We start from the raw sequence: 16,487 nt of genomic DNA on the forward strand, positions 1-16,487 counted from the left end.
AAAGTTTAAACAAACTCTGGTGTGCAGAAAGGGGGGGGGGTGCGGTTTGGCCACTGCTGCTGGAGATGTAAACTTGTGTAGCTTCTTTGGAAATCCATATGGAGGTTCTGAAGACAAAAAAAAAAAGCCCTAAAACTACAATTACCATAGGACCCCACTCTGTGACCACCATTGTCAGCATCTCTCTTACCAGGCATACACGAAGGAACCCTGAGCACAACAGAGAGTTGACAAAAGAGCACAGTCTGGTACTAGTTATAACTGAAAGGTCTAATAAATAGCCTAAAGGTCCATTACCCATGTGGATGGAAAAAGAACGTGTGTGTGTGTGTGTGTGTGTGTGTGTGTGTGTATGTATGTATGTATATGTAGAACTGCATGCATGTATGTAGGTATGTGTGTTTGAATGTATGTATAGGACTGTGTGTATATGTATGTGTGTATATATGGGTGTATGTGTTTGTATGTATGTGTAGGACTGTGTGTAATATGTTTGTATGAATATGTAAGACGGTGTGTATAAGTATATGTGTAAGTGTATGTGTTTGTATGTGCCTGTAGGACTCTCTGTGTGTATGTGTGTGTGTGAAGGGACATATGTACCTGTACAAGTGTGATGGCTGTTCTAGGCTGTCAACTTGACTCTATCTGGAATTAACTAAACCCCAGAGGGATGCTTACCATAAAAACGAATTTTTTCTTTTCTTTTTTTTCTTAATTAAATCATTTGAAGTGGGAAAACCCATTTATACTCCAGATTGAGGTGAGAAGACATATCTTTAATCCAGATCTTTGGAGGTGGGACGATCCACCTGCAATCAGGGCGTGCCTTCTGGAGGCGGCCTACAGCCTACGTAACGGACATGGAAGAAGGAAGCTGCGCCCCTGGTCTGCGTCCTCTCGCTCTCACTCTCACTGGCAAGTCCATTCCTTCTCTGGCAATAGAGCCTACTTCTTCAGGATTCAGAGTCTCTCTCTCTCTCTCTCTCTCTCTCTCTCTCTCTCTCTCTCTCTTACATATATGTATGTGTGTGTGTTTGTATGTACATATGAATTTAGATTCATTCTTACTAGATCTGTTCCTGTAAAAGAACCCTGACTGTTCAATAGGGATGCGTGCAGACACACACACATACACACACACACACACACACACACCCCACACACACAGGTAATTGAGAGAATGAATCAGTTCTGTTCATCTAAATAACCCTGACTAATACAGTAGGGTGTGTGTGTGTGTGTGTGTGTGTGTGTGTGTGTGTGTGTGTGTGTGTTGGGTAAGGAGGTCATGATGTCAAAAGGGACCATGAGAGGAGAAGCATCTAATGGGGAGGAAGGGAAGCGGGGCATGTGACATGGAAACAGGATAGGTGCTCCTGTGGGAAGCACACAGCCCAGCAGGGGTAGCAGGGGTGGGAGAGTGCAGAAGGGAACTGGGCAAGGAAACACTAAGGACAAGGTATGCGTGAAACACCCCCAACAAAACTGAGTACTCCGTGTGTTAGAGATTGTGAAGAAGAAACAGACTAACATCTCTTTCATCTCAGAATCTGTGAGGAATAAGTGTCCTCACTTCCCTTCCTCCATCCAACATGCTATTTGCTCTGATGCAACTGAAGAGAAAAAGAAAAAAAGGCACTCAGTACCTAGCACTCTGGGCTCGAGTTAACTGGGCACCATGATGGTGATTTTCCGGAGTACCCCCTCTGCCTCACAGAAGGCCTTTTATTCTGTGTCTTGCCCGTGTGTGTCCCCAACTGATGCTTCAGTGTACAGCATATGAGACGTCTCCACTGCCATCTGTTACACTCCAGACTTTTCCTGCCTTTTAACTCTTTAACTGACAGCGAAACAAACCCAACCAAGATCTCTAGACTATATATATTGATGCCACTTCTGAAATCCACAGTCCCTTTCTCTGCTTGTCACAAAGATCTAGAGCCACCAGGAAAAGTCTGGAAGACCATAGCCTGACTGAGTTGGAACTGTTTAATGATAACACTCAAAAAGAAAAGGTCTTTCCATGAAAATGCACCAGCAGGACAGCTGCATGATGAGGAAATAGAACCCAGCAAGAGCTGGGGACAGAGAGTGGGCTTCCTCAGGGATAAGCACTTCATGGGGAGTCCTTCCCATGCCACCAAGCTCCGTCCTAAACTGTCCATAGTAAAGCAAATGAAAAATAAAATTTTATCTATTGTGGGTTTTTTTGCTCAGGGAGTGGCACTATTTTTATTAGGAGGTGTGGCCTTGTGGGTGTGGGCTCTAAGACCCTCATCCTAGCTACCTGGAAGCTAGTCTTCCCCTGGCAGCCTTCAGATGAAGATGTAGAACTCTCAGCTCCTCCTGCACCATGCCTGCCTGGATGCTGCCATGCTCCCACCTGATGATAATAGACTGAATTTCTGAATGTGTAAGCCAGCCCTAATTAAATGTTGTCCTTATAAGAGTTGCCTTGGTCATGGCGTCTGTTCACAGCAGTAAAACCCTAACTAAGACATCTATAAAGGTCTGAGGCACTCATAATATATAAAAGGTGTGGGTATGTGGTGGGCAGGGCCGGGGGAGCCACTGCAAAAACTCAGATAGTTTCAACCCAATTTTATGTTCATTCTCAGTATCACAGCAAACACTGTGGTGGTTTATAGCATAGTGAACAAAAGCATTACTGACCAAGCTACTACAACAGATGGCCCTGCTGTCCTTAAGGTCCAACCAAAGATGCTCAGAACAGCTGAACTGCCTCTCTTCTGGTATTACCCAATCTCCACAATGATAAAGAAAATCCCTCCTTCACATGGTCAATTCCTGAGAATTCAATTCCAAAACAAGCAATACCGAGTGAACACTCTTGAGGAGATCTGTGGGGCCAGAGAGACGGCTCAGTGGTTAAGAGCCCTGGCTGCTCTCACAGAGGACCCAGGTCCAGGTCTCAGTACCCACGAGGTAGGGCACAACAGCCTATAAACATAATTTTGAAGAATTTGATGTCCTCTTCTGGCTCCTATAGGTCCCTGCACATACATATGATATACAAACAAGCACCCAGGTTCACATGCATACACATACAAATAAATAAATAAAACCTTTTGTAACTTTTAAAGCAATCTGTCCTTCGATGGCTTCTAGGCTAATTTTTTTTTAAGGTTTATCTATTATATGTGAGTACACTGTAGCTGTCTTCAGACACTCCAGAAGAGGGCATCAGATCTCATTATGGATGGTTATGAGCCACCATGGGGTTGCTGGGATTTAAACTCAGGACCTTTGGAAGAGCAGTCAGTGTTCTTAACCGCTGAGCCATCTCTCCAGCCCGGCTGATATATTTTTTTAATGAACTCCATAAAGGAGACAATTAGCTATGTGGTGTGCAGAAGAAGTGGCAGAGATACCAAGGTTTCTAGGCTTCCATTGGTTACAGGAAAGCCACAACTTCTCAATAGCCCAAAAGATTTACATAAATTAACTACGCTATCTGGGGCTAAAATTCAGAGGAAAAAGAGGAAGAAAAGGCATTTCCGGAGGAACAGCCAGGAGGATTCTGAGAGTCAGGGGCAAGGCAAGTCCAGCGTGATCATTATAGAAAGAGAAACAGGTACGTCAGCTCTCCCCACATAGACGCATACATTAAAATTAGAACACGTTCTCTATCGAGGTCTTGTTATTTTTTTATACTGGGGATAGAACTCAGAGCCTCAAACGCAATGGGCAGCTAGCTGCTCCATTCACCTTGGCCCCAACACTATTTTTATACATATTTGCAAAAAGTTTCAATGTTTTGATTCTTTGAAAAAAAACAGTTTGATACAGAAAGGTAACTGAATGACTTCAGCACATTCTTCTGAGAAGCATTCAGCAAGGCTCAGCAGCTGAAGGCGGGGTCACAGAATTGACAGCGATTCCTGGGTTCTCACCACATGGGGAGGGATCGCATGGGAAGTTTGCTAAGGTTGCAAACACTTGAATAATGCCTATGCCGCGATAGGGCTCAGGGGTCAGCACTCGGGAAAACTTTGCCAGCGACTGACCAGTGAATGAAAACGGAGAGCAGAAAATGCACTACGTGGATTCAGGCATGAAATACCCAGAATCCTTTGGAGAAGGGGTCCGGAAGGAGGAGAGCAATAGAAAGGGAGGCTTGAAGACACTTCCTTACACAGGATTTTCTCTTGAGAACTCTTCGAGTCAACCCTGCACCGTGACTCACAGCTTTTCCTACGTGACCTTTAAACACTTGAGGATAAAAGGGGGAAAATGTGAAACAAAACAAAAACACGAACGGTCAAGTTTTTTAATCTAAAAAGCAAAATCGTGACCCAATTTCAACGTGGCAGACGCATCGTCTCGCCCACACGAGTCACTCAAGGAAAACAGGAAGCGCTTCAGGAAACCCAGAGAGGCGAGGGCGCATTTTTATTAAAGACACCCAACAACACTGTCCTAGAGCCCAGCACTCCAGCTCTCCCTGGTCTTTCAGCCAAAATGAAAACTCAGAATGACTAAGGGAAAGCACCAGGATGGGGAAGCGGGTGGGGTGCGCACCAAGAATGACTAAGGGAAAGCACCAGGATGGGGAAGCGGGTGGGGTGCGCACCAAGTACTGGTCCAAGGGGCCATAAGCAACCGAGCATCGCCCTGTGTCATCATGGTGCCCAGTAAAAGCTGTATTTGGAACACCACTTCCAAAGGAGCAAGGAGACCAAAGGAGTGTTGCTTCGGTATCCTCTGTACCTCAGGGGGCCTTCCCAGGTCTAGGTCAGTCCACAGTGGCAAGTGTGGTTGGGACGGCTCCCTCCAAGAGCCACAATTGGGACCACAGCCAGCTCTGACCCACCCACTCCCTCTCGGCTTCCGTCTGCTTTCACAGGATAGCAGTCTAAACTATTTCGGTTCCACTTCGGGCTGTACTCTGGGCATCTTCCTCCCAGCTGTATCCACGGCTGCCGCTACCATCACACGACGATGCTAAGCCGCTAAGCATCATGTAAAGTGTGAGTATCTGGAAGGTATTATGTCCTCTTTTATCCTCCCTGACTATAGTCATCTCCTTCTCTTTCCGTGCTCGGGCCCTCTTTGGATTTGCCTCCAAACCCCTGGTAGTACCTATTATGCCTATCAGGACAAGCCTGTCCACAGTCAACATGGCTTCTGCAGAAGGCAAAGTTCTGCAGGACTTGGAAGTATCCAGGGAACATTCTCCAATGTCCCACAATCTTCTCAGTCCCACTGAATCTTTACCTCTACCTCCCACCCGCCCCCCCTTTCCAGTAGGCCTTGCTAAACTTTGTCTCTACGCTGTAGTCAATATTCAACTCATTACAGCTGTTACTGGAATAAAATACCCTGATAGAACATGACTTAAAGGAGAAACGGTTTATCTCGGCTCACATTTCTAGGCTATAGTCCAGCATAGCAGGAAGTCGTGACAGTGGGAACTTAAACCTTGTCACACCACATTCACTATCAAGAGCAGAGAGAAACGAACGCATGCGTGCTTCGAGTAGATAACCCCGTTTTTCCCTCCTACAGTCCGGGAGCCAAAACCAGGAAATGGCGCCTTTTCCTTTTAGGCTAGATCCTTGTACATCAGTTAACATAATCAAAGCAACTTCCCCCACCCCCATACTGCCCACAGGCCAACCTGTTCTAAACAACAGAGACTCCAGATTGTGTGAAGGTGGAAATTAAACTAACTGGCCATCACAAGGTCTTGCTTTAGTGATGCAACGCAGTACTTCCGCTAGGAACAACTCTCCTTCCTGATTCACCTTAGTTGGGGAAATGCATCTCATGGCATCAGCTCAGGATTTATTTCCCCAAAAGATAAAATAATCTCATCTGAATTTGTCTCCTCCAAATACTCATGTATATCACTCTACCGGGTCTTGCCAATCATAATGCTTTCAAATGACTATTGGCTTGAGTGAGTTTCCATACTAGCCTGGGAACTGGGAGTAGAGGCGAGAGCTATATTCTGCAGCACAAGCTCCATGGATGCTTCTGGAATGAGCGTATGTGATGGATCAGGCTCCACGGAGGAGAGTCATGAGAGTGACTTGCAGTCTCTGGCATAGATCTGTGGGGGCAGGGTTCTCTTACCACTGTGAGGTAAAGTCAACAAAGTCGGCGGAGAACTTGTCTGCTGGGAGCTGTGGAGAGGGCTCTTCCACCACCTGCTTTAGCTGCTGGAAGGGCGTTCCCCAGGAATCATAGGGAAACCGAAGGATGGCTAGCTCGATCTAAGAGGAGGGAAAGGGGGAAGGGCAACATTTTAAGAAATGCTCATTGGGAAGCAGCTGCGTTTCTTTTTAGGACTAGTATAATTAGGGAAGAAACACTAGCTAAAAACCCATTCTCACAAAGTCTTAATGCTGGCTGCTTTTTAAATACTACCTTACCAGTGGCGGATATTTAAACCTACCTAAATAAATGAGTCCCTTGATAACACCCGGACCTATTTCATAAAAACTTATCAGCCAAGAGCATGAAAGTTCAACACAAGAAATAACCAGTTTTTCAAATATCTGGCCAGAGCAAGAATGGCTTAAAGACTTTGGCAGCACTGTGCCTCTGCTGCCACCTACAGGTCTCTTGGTGAAATGGAAAATTAAAAAAAAAAAGTTACCCAGGACCCCATGACTGATCTTTTTTTGGACTTTGAGTAAGGGCCACTCTGCTGTTACAGAATCACATGTTTCTCTGGGCAGAGACATGCAATAACTCACTGGATATAATCAGCTGCGGGTCCTGGGCAGTAGCCAGGACCACCGTGGGTAATTCCAGACCTCAGCGATATACTAAAAACGTACAGTCACAGAGGTTACAGATAAGGCACTGGCTGTGTGGCCATAGGACCTTGCTTGGGAAAGTACACTATCCACTATCATGTTCCAAGGATAGATCTAACTTCAACATTCAGGACTTCCACCGCGAAGATGCTCAGCAAAGAACTTGGGACGCTACCCAGCTAGCAGGATGCTTGCATACCGCCGGTGAATGCAGGGGTCGGTGCCGAGCACGGAAGCAATCCAAGCATGATGGTGCATGCCTGTGGACCCAGGACTTTGGGAGTGGAGAGAGGAGGATGAGAAGTTCAAAGTCATCCTGAGCTACATGGAGATTTTGACGACAGTCTCGGCTACATGAGACCTGACCTCAAAATATTAAAATACACAGCCTAGTACATTTGGCCTATCAGGGCTCATACACATTAGCGGGGAGAGGGATTTTTTTATTTGTTTGTTTGTTTGTTTTCTTTTATTTTGTCTTGTTTTGCTTCTTTTGAAAAAAAAAAAAAGCAAAGAGTTAGAAGCCCTCGTTTTATAACTTAAGCTTCTTGTCTTGGTCCTAATCACTTTATTTAAACTTCAAAAATGCTATTAATTCCTTTTCTATCAGAAAGATTGTCAGTGAGTATGGATGAGTTTTGGAAGGTCATATGGCTAGTAAAAGTCGGAAAAGGAGGAGAATTTGGACTTCTAGATCTCACTGTACGGTTTCCACTGTATGGTACTGCAAACAATCAGCCCTGGAAAATAGCCTGCCAACTGGAACAGAAAAGCACACCCAAGTGCGATACCAAGGGCATTTGCTTCTGGGTCCCCAAAGCCCCACCCCATCCAGGTTTGCACTCAAAATTTCATCACCCACAGTGATGATCATAGGTTACCATAGTGATGCCCAGACTCCAAATGTCAGACTTCACGCTGTACCCCTTCTGGTTGAGCTCTGGATTTATTCGTTCAGGCTGGAAAGGAGACAGACAGCTAAGAAACAGAAAGACAATTGCGATGCCACGTAGCTCAATAAACACTCGGGAGGAGACAGCACCACTTGCCATATGAGTTATTTGACTCTGTTAATGTGCCTCCCGGGCCAAAAGACTGGCTAATCACAAGCTACGAAGTGTCTCCACAGGACTTTCCTTCTCTGTATTGGCCTTTTCTTACTGGCAGCAATGAATTCAGATCCCCCGTAACAAATTTTAATCGCCTTAAGAACAAGGGTACACATTCAAAAACTTCTTTATCCATTAAAATCATCCCTGGAAAAAAATATCAACAGTTCAAAACCCACACCAGCTTGCAGAAGTTCGCAGCTACCGTCTGATGTTAAGAGACCTCGGGGATTTTACTCAAACAAGGACAAGAAGTTTTCGATCCCAAACGCGAGTCCCTTCCAAGATAAATGTGTTCCTCCAGTTGGGCACTCTGTGATGACCAGAACTGCCTTGTGTAAGGAATTTAAGATCTCCCAAGTCTTCCATCCCTAGTGATCAAGCTAATATTCTGGTGCAAGTCAGTGTGTAAAACTGAATGCCAGTGCCCAGTACTTACATGCATTTTCAAATAACATGTGCCTTTGAATTAATTCTGCAAGGCAATATATATGCTATGGTTGTCTTCTTTGTGTCATCCCAAAATGTACACGCTAAAACTGTATTCTGATGGTGTGTCTGAAGACAGCTACAGAGCTACAGTGTACTCATAAAAATATAATAAATAAAAATTCTTTGGAAAAAAAACTTACCCCACCTGTGACCATAACAGGAAGTCTTATTTCTATAAGATGGCTGTGGATTTGAGGTGAGTTCCTCATGAATGAGGTTAGTATCCTCATAAAAGAAGCCTTAGAGAGATCCTCTGCTCCCTCCACCACTTAAGGATGCAACCAGGAGTCTCAAATAAGGTAGAGAAGCAGGCCCTCACCACACCCTGAGTCTTCCAGTATCTTGATCTTGGACTTCCCAGAGCAAAGAGACTCATTTAAAAAAAGAAAACAAAACTAACTGTGGGACTGGAGAGATTGCTCAGTGCTCAAGAGCACAGGCTGCTCTTCCAGAGGTCCTGAGTTCAATTCCCAGCAACCACATGGTGGCTCACAAGCATTTATAATGGGATCGGATGCCGTCTTCTGGTATGTCTGAAGACAGCAACAGTGTACCCACATACATTAAATAAATAAATATTTTTTAAAAAAAAGAATGTAAGTTCTTTGAAAAACAAAAAACTGTGTTCTATAAGGTGTCCAGTTTATGGTATTGAGGTCCAGCAACCTCAAAGGATGGCAACAATATTTAGAACACGTCAGAATGATTTCTGACATAAAACCTTTAAGAAAATGACACAAGGCAGAATTTTTCTCAAATCTTAGGTTCATTCCAATTCTCCAACATAGGCATGCATTTCTTATTTTCTTGCCTGGTTTTGCAAGCAGGTGCATTTCTCAGACCCGCACACTCAGACACACACACACACACACAGACATGGTACTTACAGCCATGTATGGTTTGCAACCCGCATCGATCGTTTTAGCAACAGAGTCGACCAGGTAGCCACTGATTCCAAAGTCACACATCTTTACTTGGCCCAATGTGTTAATGAGCACATTAGAAGGCTTGACATCTGAAGGAAAGAATGGAAATTTACTTCTCTACCACTAGAGGGCTCTAGACTCTCCACTTGCCTTGCAGCGCTGTCTTCACTCACCACCGACCCTGACTCAAACCTGCACGCAGCCTGTTCCTCTCCAGTTTGGGCTTTTAATTCTTCACGGTTTGCCTGTGTCTTTCAGGACTGTGATTCTCAAAATGGGAAAACCTGTCTCCTTAGCTTATCTTATTTCATTGCTTCCATATGCGGACTAAGAATTAAAAAAAAAAAATACTATTAAACCAAAGTGATCTATGAGGGCTGGGGAGATGGCTTAATGGGTAAAAAAGCATTTGTCATCCAAGCATAGTGACCTGAATTCAAATACTCAGCACCCGTGAAAAAAAGCCCAGCATACTGTGCGCGCGAGCGCGTGCGTGCATGCGTGCGTCCGTGCGTGCATGTGCACGTAATCCTAGCATTTTTGTATGGAGAAGGGAGAGACAAACAAGACGCTCACCAGGGGCTCAGGGGTCAGCTAACACACTATGTACACGGCAACGGTAGTGTCTCAAACGAGGTAGAAGGCAAAGACCAACACCTGAGGTTGCCTTTTGACAACCTCAAGGAAGTGGTGGCATGCAAGCACCCACAGTCACATAGGGTACAACACACACACATACACACACACACACACACACACACACACTGTGCTCTACTGAATAAATTGTGTGAAAGTCCGAGGCTGAAGAATGAAAAGGCAGAGAGTAACACAACAATATAGCAGTGTGGTCCCAGCAACGCATTTTGATCGAAACCTTTCTAAAAGAGTCATCAGAGGGCACTGCAGTACAAAACGTTATAAACCCAGGCATGCTCAAACATGGGCAGGTCACTGAAGAAGGTGGTAAGTAAACCACTCAGATTAGCAAAACATAGCCCACCCACTGATGTGCCCCAAAAGATGAACTGTTGCTATTCTAGAGGTGATGGAATTAGAAAGTTCACTAAACTTTCACTCAGGGTGCCCTCTGAGACTCTTTCCACAAAGGACAGTGAATAAAAAGAATAGGTTTATCCGAAAGTTGGTCCCTCAGCTGGGCAAGATGGCACAGGCCTGCAATCCCAGGACTTTCATGACAGAGGCAGGAGGATCATTTAACTACATAGCTACATAGTTTGAGAGCATCCTGGGCTACAGGAAACCCTATTCCATAAAAATAAATTTAAATTAAGAAATAAAATATGTTAATTTATCTCCTTTCTATTTTTCTCTTAAACTGGATGACATGACAACTATCATTTTATTATTTCCATAGCTCTAGTAAAAAAAATAATACTTCAATATTTTGAAGAAAAAAAGTTCAAATGACTTCCGCGATTACAGATAATCTGTATACATGTTCTTATCTCTAGTCTACTTCCTGCTGATACTCCGCACTCTTATTTTTCCCAGCTTTACTGCTACCAAGTAATGCTCGAAATGGCAGGTATGCTGTACAGGACGATTTACATCATTTGCAAGTTCACAGTGTAAGAATTATCCCAAGCACAGTCCTTGGTACCCACACCTCTATCAATTTCCTCAAAAACACACTTAATGCACAAAGTGCAAGCTGTCTCTGTCTAGAACCTCCAGCCATAGCGAGCTCCTCTTTTTTTTTTCTTGATACTACTTCCATTTTAGGCACTTTCCTATTTCTAGGACATTTGGTTGAAGTTTTTCTAGTTATCGATTTTTTGAGGATCCCTATATGGAATTTTTACAGGATAGATTTTCCTAAAACTCTTAGGTCTTCTTAATGTTATTAAAAACATCTATCCTAAAGGTGATTTTAGAGGCTCCAGAGATGCCTCAGCAGCTAGAGAACCTGCTGCTCTTCTGGAGGACCCAAGTTCAGACTCAGGCATCCAAATCAGGCAGTTCACAACAGCTTGTAACTTATGCTCCAGAAGACCAGCGCCTTCTTCTGGCCTCTGTGGTCTCTACACTAATAGATTGGAATGATGAAGAATATATGATAGACAAAGGTGAGGATGGCTAGGCACCTACACACACACACACACACACACACACACTATGCAAACATGAGGGTCCTGAGTTCAATCCCTAGAACCCACATTAAAAGCTAGATACACACCACTGACCCAGTTCTGTAGGGAGACAGGAAGATCACTGGGGTTTGCCTGCTGCTTCTGTGTGAAAGCCTGTCTCAAAGAAATGAGTCAGGGAGTGACAGAGCAGGAACCTGACATCCTTCTCCACATGTGTGCACAGTAGCACTCCCACACATGTGTGTGCATGAAAAAGACACACACACACACACACACACACACACGCATGCACTCACACAAATAAAAATAAATGAAAATTAAAAGCTAACAGGAGAAGAGGAAGGGTAGTAAAAAAAAAGAAGCAAAAATAGAAGAGATAAAGTCATTTTTTTCTTACTTCCTGCAGCCTGGAAAAGCTCTGCTTTATTCTGGAGATTTCCACACTACACCTGCACAGACATATCTGGGGATCCTGTGCAGATGCAGGTTCTAATTCATCATGGGACTGTGCTTTTCTAATCACCTCCTCACGCTGGATACCCAGCACAGCCTAGGGCATTCTCACAGGTGCTTTCAAGTTCTCAATGCTCTCCTTGGTCTCAATAGCTCTCCTTGGTGAATTTCTATTCAGTTTAGGTATAATATAAAATTCATTTGTTCTTATAGTCTCAGCCAAAGTAAAGAAAGGCCACAGCTTACAGCCTGAATCTTAAACACCTTCCAAAAACCCAGATGCTACACAGGCTTAGTCCTCAGTTTAGCCCTATCAGGTGAGGCTGAAACCTTTAACAGGTGGGACTTGGAGGGATGTTTTAGGTCACTGGAGACTGCCCTTGAAGGGGGTTATGGGATACCTGTCACATCATCTCTGTTTCTTTCCTGGCCATAAGGTGAATGCACTTCCTCTATAACACAGTCCCACCATCTTGCCCATCTCATTACTAGCCAAAATGCAACAAGGGTGGTAAGCCCCAGACTGATCCAAAATAAACTTTCCTCTTCATCAGTTGATTGTGTCGAGTGATTTGTTACAGTAATAGAAAATTAAGGCAACTACTTACATTTTTCTACAATCCCAAAGGAAAACCCTTTAGCTCTTCTGCTTAAGTCTTCCCCACCCCCATACACTCAGGGAAGAGTAGGAAAGGAAAGGAGCACCAGGAAAAAAATAAATGAACATGGCAAAAGCAACTGCCAAGACATGCTTACCTCGATGGATCACAGAGAGCTTACTGTGTAAATGTTCTAAGGCTTTTACAATCTGCAAGAGAAACAGAGTCAATTTATTGAGCCCATCACCGGAAAGAAGCTGACTGCTAAGTGTATTCAATTTTATTAACACTCCCTGCTTAAGGTTGCTGAATGAGTGATTTTTCCCAAGTAGTAGTGGCCCTAATGGGCATAACAACAGGAAGTTACCTAAATTGGACGCCTCTGCCAAGGAAGATTGTATCTTTGAACAGATACAATTGTAAGATTGTATCTTAAAGCAGCTCCTTCAGTCTCTTAACCATCATTTTTCTCTACCTTTTTGAACCTTGGTAGCCATTAAGGTTGCCTTCTAATTCCATAAGAAAACATTAGGGCTCGAGAGATGGCCCAGTGGTTACTCACTGACTACTTTTCCAGGGGTCCTCAGTTCAATTCCCAGCAACCACATGATGGTTCACAACCATTTGTAATGGGATCCAATGCCCTCTTCTAGTGTGTCTAAAGACAATTGCACTGCACTTATATACATAAAGTAAATAAATCTTTTTAAGAAAGAAAACTACAATATGTACTCAGATGTAGAAGTGATAGGTCAAAGATGATGAGTACACTTGTGGAGCCCATGGCAAGTCAGTTTAATTGTCAATGTGACACAATCCAGAATCACTTTGAAGGAGAATCTAAAGAGAGATTGTCTAGATCGGGTTGGCCTGTGGGTTTGTCTGTAGAAGACTGTCTTGATCTGTTCATTCAAGTGGGAAGACCCTGCCCACTGTGGGCGGTACCATTCTCTAAGTAGTAGATTCTGGATTGTATAAGAATGCAATATGAGAGAGCAAAAGGCATGCATTAAGTCAGTGGTCTATGCATGGATGTAATATGACTAGCTACTTCCCTCATGCCTTGACTCCTCTAGAATGCTGGTCTGTAACCTGGAATTGTGAGCTAAAGGAACCCTTTCTACCTTTGGTTTGCTTTTGTTGGGGTTTTGTTGTTGTTTTGTGTTTGGTTTGTTTTGGGGTTTTAGGTCTTGGTTTTGTGTGTGTGTGTGTGTGTGTGTGTGTGTGTGTGTTCTGTCTTATCACAGCCAAAGAAACAAAGTGAAAATAGAAACATTTGCCATGGTTTCTCAAACCAGGTCAATAGCTGTGTGTATTGCACAGAGAACGGTAAGAAAAGCCTTTGCTTAGTCTCCCGTGGACACAATACCCAACAGATATGTGTTAGATGGTAATTATTAGGCAGAAACAAAGCCTGGACTTCTCCCGTTTTCCCTGAGTAGGTAGGGTTCATGAGATACTCACAGAAACTGCTATCTTTCCTAAGATATCCTCTGGAATTGTTTGGCCTTTATCAATAACTTGTTTGTAGAATTTATCTAGTGATGTGTCCATGAGCTCCATGCAGATCCACACGTCGCCCTGGAGACCAATCAGTCCAAGGGTTGTCAATGAGGAGGGAGATGGGAACAAGAAAAAAATAACCAACCATTTTCCCAAGGGGCTATTTCTTGTTTGAGCTTTTGGGGAAAAAAGGATGGTTTCTCCTCAAGATTCGAAACCATTTAAAAGCAAATACAATTATTTCCAAAAAGCAGCCCACCTGGAAGAGTAGTGAGGCTATGAGATCAGAGGCTCTTACGTTGTTGTTCCTTGGACACTAGCCTGAAGGATCACTTACCTCCCGGAAGAGTGCACCATAGAAGGTCACAGTAAACGGGCAGTCCACTGTCCTCATCGAAACATCCAGATCCATCAGTAGCCGTTTCTGCTCCTGGCTATTAACTGTGGCCCGTATCCGCTGAATGGAAACACATATCAAACAACATACAGTTACTACTCTGAGGAAGCGTCACCTGAAAAAGCAGGGACCCACCAAAGCCCATCCTAACAACAGAATCAAACTTCACACTGTTAGCAGAAACCTGCCCACAGCATCTCTAAACATGAGCTATTTGAACAAATGAAAAGATAAAGAAGATGGCTGACCATTTGACTTCCTGACCAACTCTTGCTTAGAAGCAAAACATGAAGTATATGTCAGAGAATGGGCAAGAATGCTGAGGGAAAGCATTTCAGAGCTGCAAAAGCAACCTCGTTTAATGTTTATGTCTATTCGATGCAAAATGTGATAACCTTAATTACTCTCTGCCTACCTGGATCCAAACCACTTAGGAAAAGAGAATAGCTGGGGCTGGAGAGACAGCTCAGCAGTTCAGAGCACTGGCTGCTCTTCCAGAGGACCCAGGTTCAGTTCCCAGCACCCGCACCCACATGACAGCTCACAACAGCCTGTAACTCTGGTTCCAGGGGATTTGATGTCCTCTTCTGGACTCTGTAGGCACTGCACACACATGGTGCACATACATGCAGTCAGGCACACACACACACACACACACAGAGAGAGAGAGACACACACACATACATATACATACATTAAAGATAAGATAAATAGATCTTTCAAAGAAAAATAAAATAGCAGAAAAAGGTAAATTACCCACTTTGGAGGACCCTTGAAGTACTATAGTTATAGTCACTCTTAAGTATGACTTAGGAATTCATTCTGGGATGAATTTGGATGACAAAAGGCACAGATGATTGTGTCTCCAACATAAAGTGCTGTCATTTGGACACATAGCTTTCCACATTCTAAGGTCACCCCTAGACTACACAGAATCCACTTACACCATGTAGGCTGACTGCAAACTTCTGCCCATAGTTCAAAATCTACATAATCAACACTAGATACATTTTACCCTTCTTTCCCTACAAACATAGACAATCTTCTTTCTCAATCTTTGCTTCTTGATTTTATTAAGGGATGGTTCTTTTAAAGCAGCACAATGTGCCATTAAAGAGGCTTTTGTTTGGAATCTGATTTTATAAAAACAACAACAGAATAATAACACTTCGATACAATCAAGGAAATTTTACTTGGATTGGTATTAGATGGGGCTTTGAAAGTACTATAAATCATTTTAAGTGCAATTAGTTACACAGTAGTAGGGCCCAGAGAGACATCTCAGGGGTTAAGAGCACACACTGTGCTGGTAAAGAATCAGAATTCAGTTCCTGAATCCCAAATCAAATGCTTCACAATTGTCTATAATTCCAGCTCCAGGGGATTTAATGCCCTCTTCTGCCCTCATAATGTATCTGTATCCATGGGCATAGACTTCCCCTCCCCTCCGTCTCTCTCCCTCTTTCTCCCTCCCCCTCCCCTTTCTCTCTCCTCCCCTCCCCTCTCAGAAAAAAATTCTTTAAAAACTAAAAGTAGGAGACAAGGAAGGCTTAGAATATATATATAAAGTAGATATGATTCGGGCCAAAAGAACACCTTCCTTAAAGTTCAAGATCCACAAAAAAATAAAAAAAAAAAGAATACTTCTTTGTTTTATTCTATTGCGTGTTCCTTTGCTTCTGTGAAAAGGGCCAGTTCACAGTCTAGACACGCAAGCACATACACTGAAGAAATAAAACATTTTGTGGAATGTCAACTCTACCTTCACCGCCATGATCTGCCCGCTGGGCACGTGGTGCATCTTCTCCACCACACCGTACGCACCTCGACCCAGCTCGACTATAGGCTCCAAGTCGTCTGCCTTCACCTCAAAGTTCTGCAAGAAGGAAAGGTAAGAGTCACACAAGGAGGAAAGTGAGTTCTAAACAGGACACCAAGTAGGCTATCCGTAATCGATTCCCTTCTGGTGTCCATGGTGTGATATAGCTCGGCCTCAAGTCCTTTTAACATGTCAAGGTGCCACTCTAAGCCAGGAGCATCAGGAAATGTTCAGGATCCCATGGGAAACTACCTGCTTGTCCCCAGGAGCAGACACAATGCCACCCA

General features: G+C 43.7%; 1 protein-coding gene across 1 annotated transcript in view; it reads right to left on the minus strand.

The window, feature by feature from the left end:
* Window positions 1-16,487, minus strand: part of Map2k6 (mitogen-activated protein kinase kinase 6) — a 122,528-nt gene that overhangs the window by 13,091 nt on the left and 92,950 nt on the right. Inside the window, exons 4-10 of the mRNA XM_052196428.1 lie at window positions 16,144-16,257; window positions 14,322-14,441; window positions 13,946-14,062; window positions 12,639-12,690; window positions 9,280-9,407; window positions 7,673-7,750; window positions 6,103-6,242 (exon numbers count right to left, since the gene is read on the minus strand). Of these exons, the coding sequence (XP_052052388.1) occupies window positions 6,103-6,242; window positions 7,673-7,750; window positions 9,280-9,407; window positions 12,639-12,690; window positions 13,946-14,062; window positions 14,322-14,441; window positions 16,144-16,257 (749 nt within the window). The remainder of the gene's footprint in view (window positions 1-6,102; window positions 6,243-7,672; window positions 7,751-9,279; window positions 9,408-12,638; window positions 12,691-13,945; window positions 14,063-14,321; window positions 14,442-16,143; window positions 16,258-16,487) is intronic.

The sequence above is a fragment of the Apodemus sylvaticus genome, chromosome 10 (genome assembly GCF_947179515.1).
Source record: "Apodemus sylvaticus chromosome 10, mApoSyl1.1, whole genome shotgun sequence".
Classification (NCBI taxonomy): Eukaryota; Metazoa; Chordata; class Mammalia; order Rodentia; family Muridae; genus Apodemus; species Apodemus sylvaticus.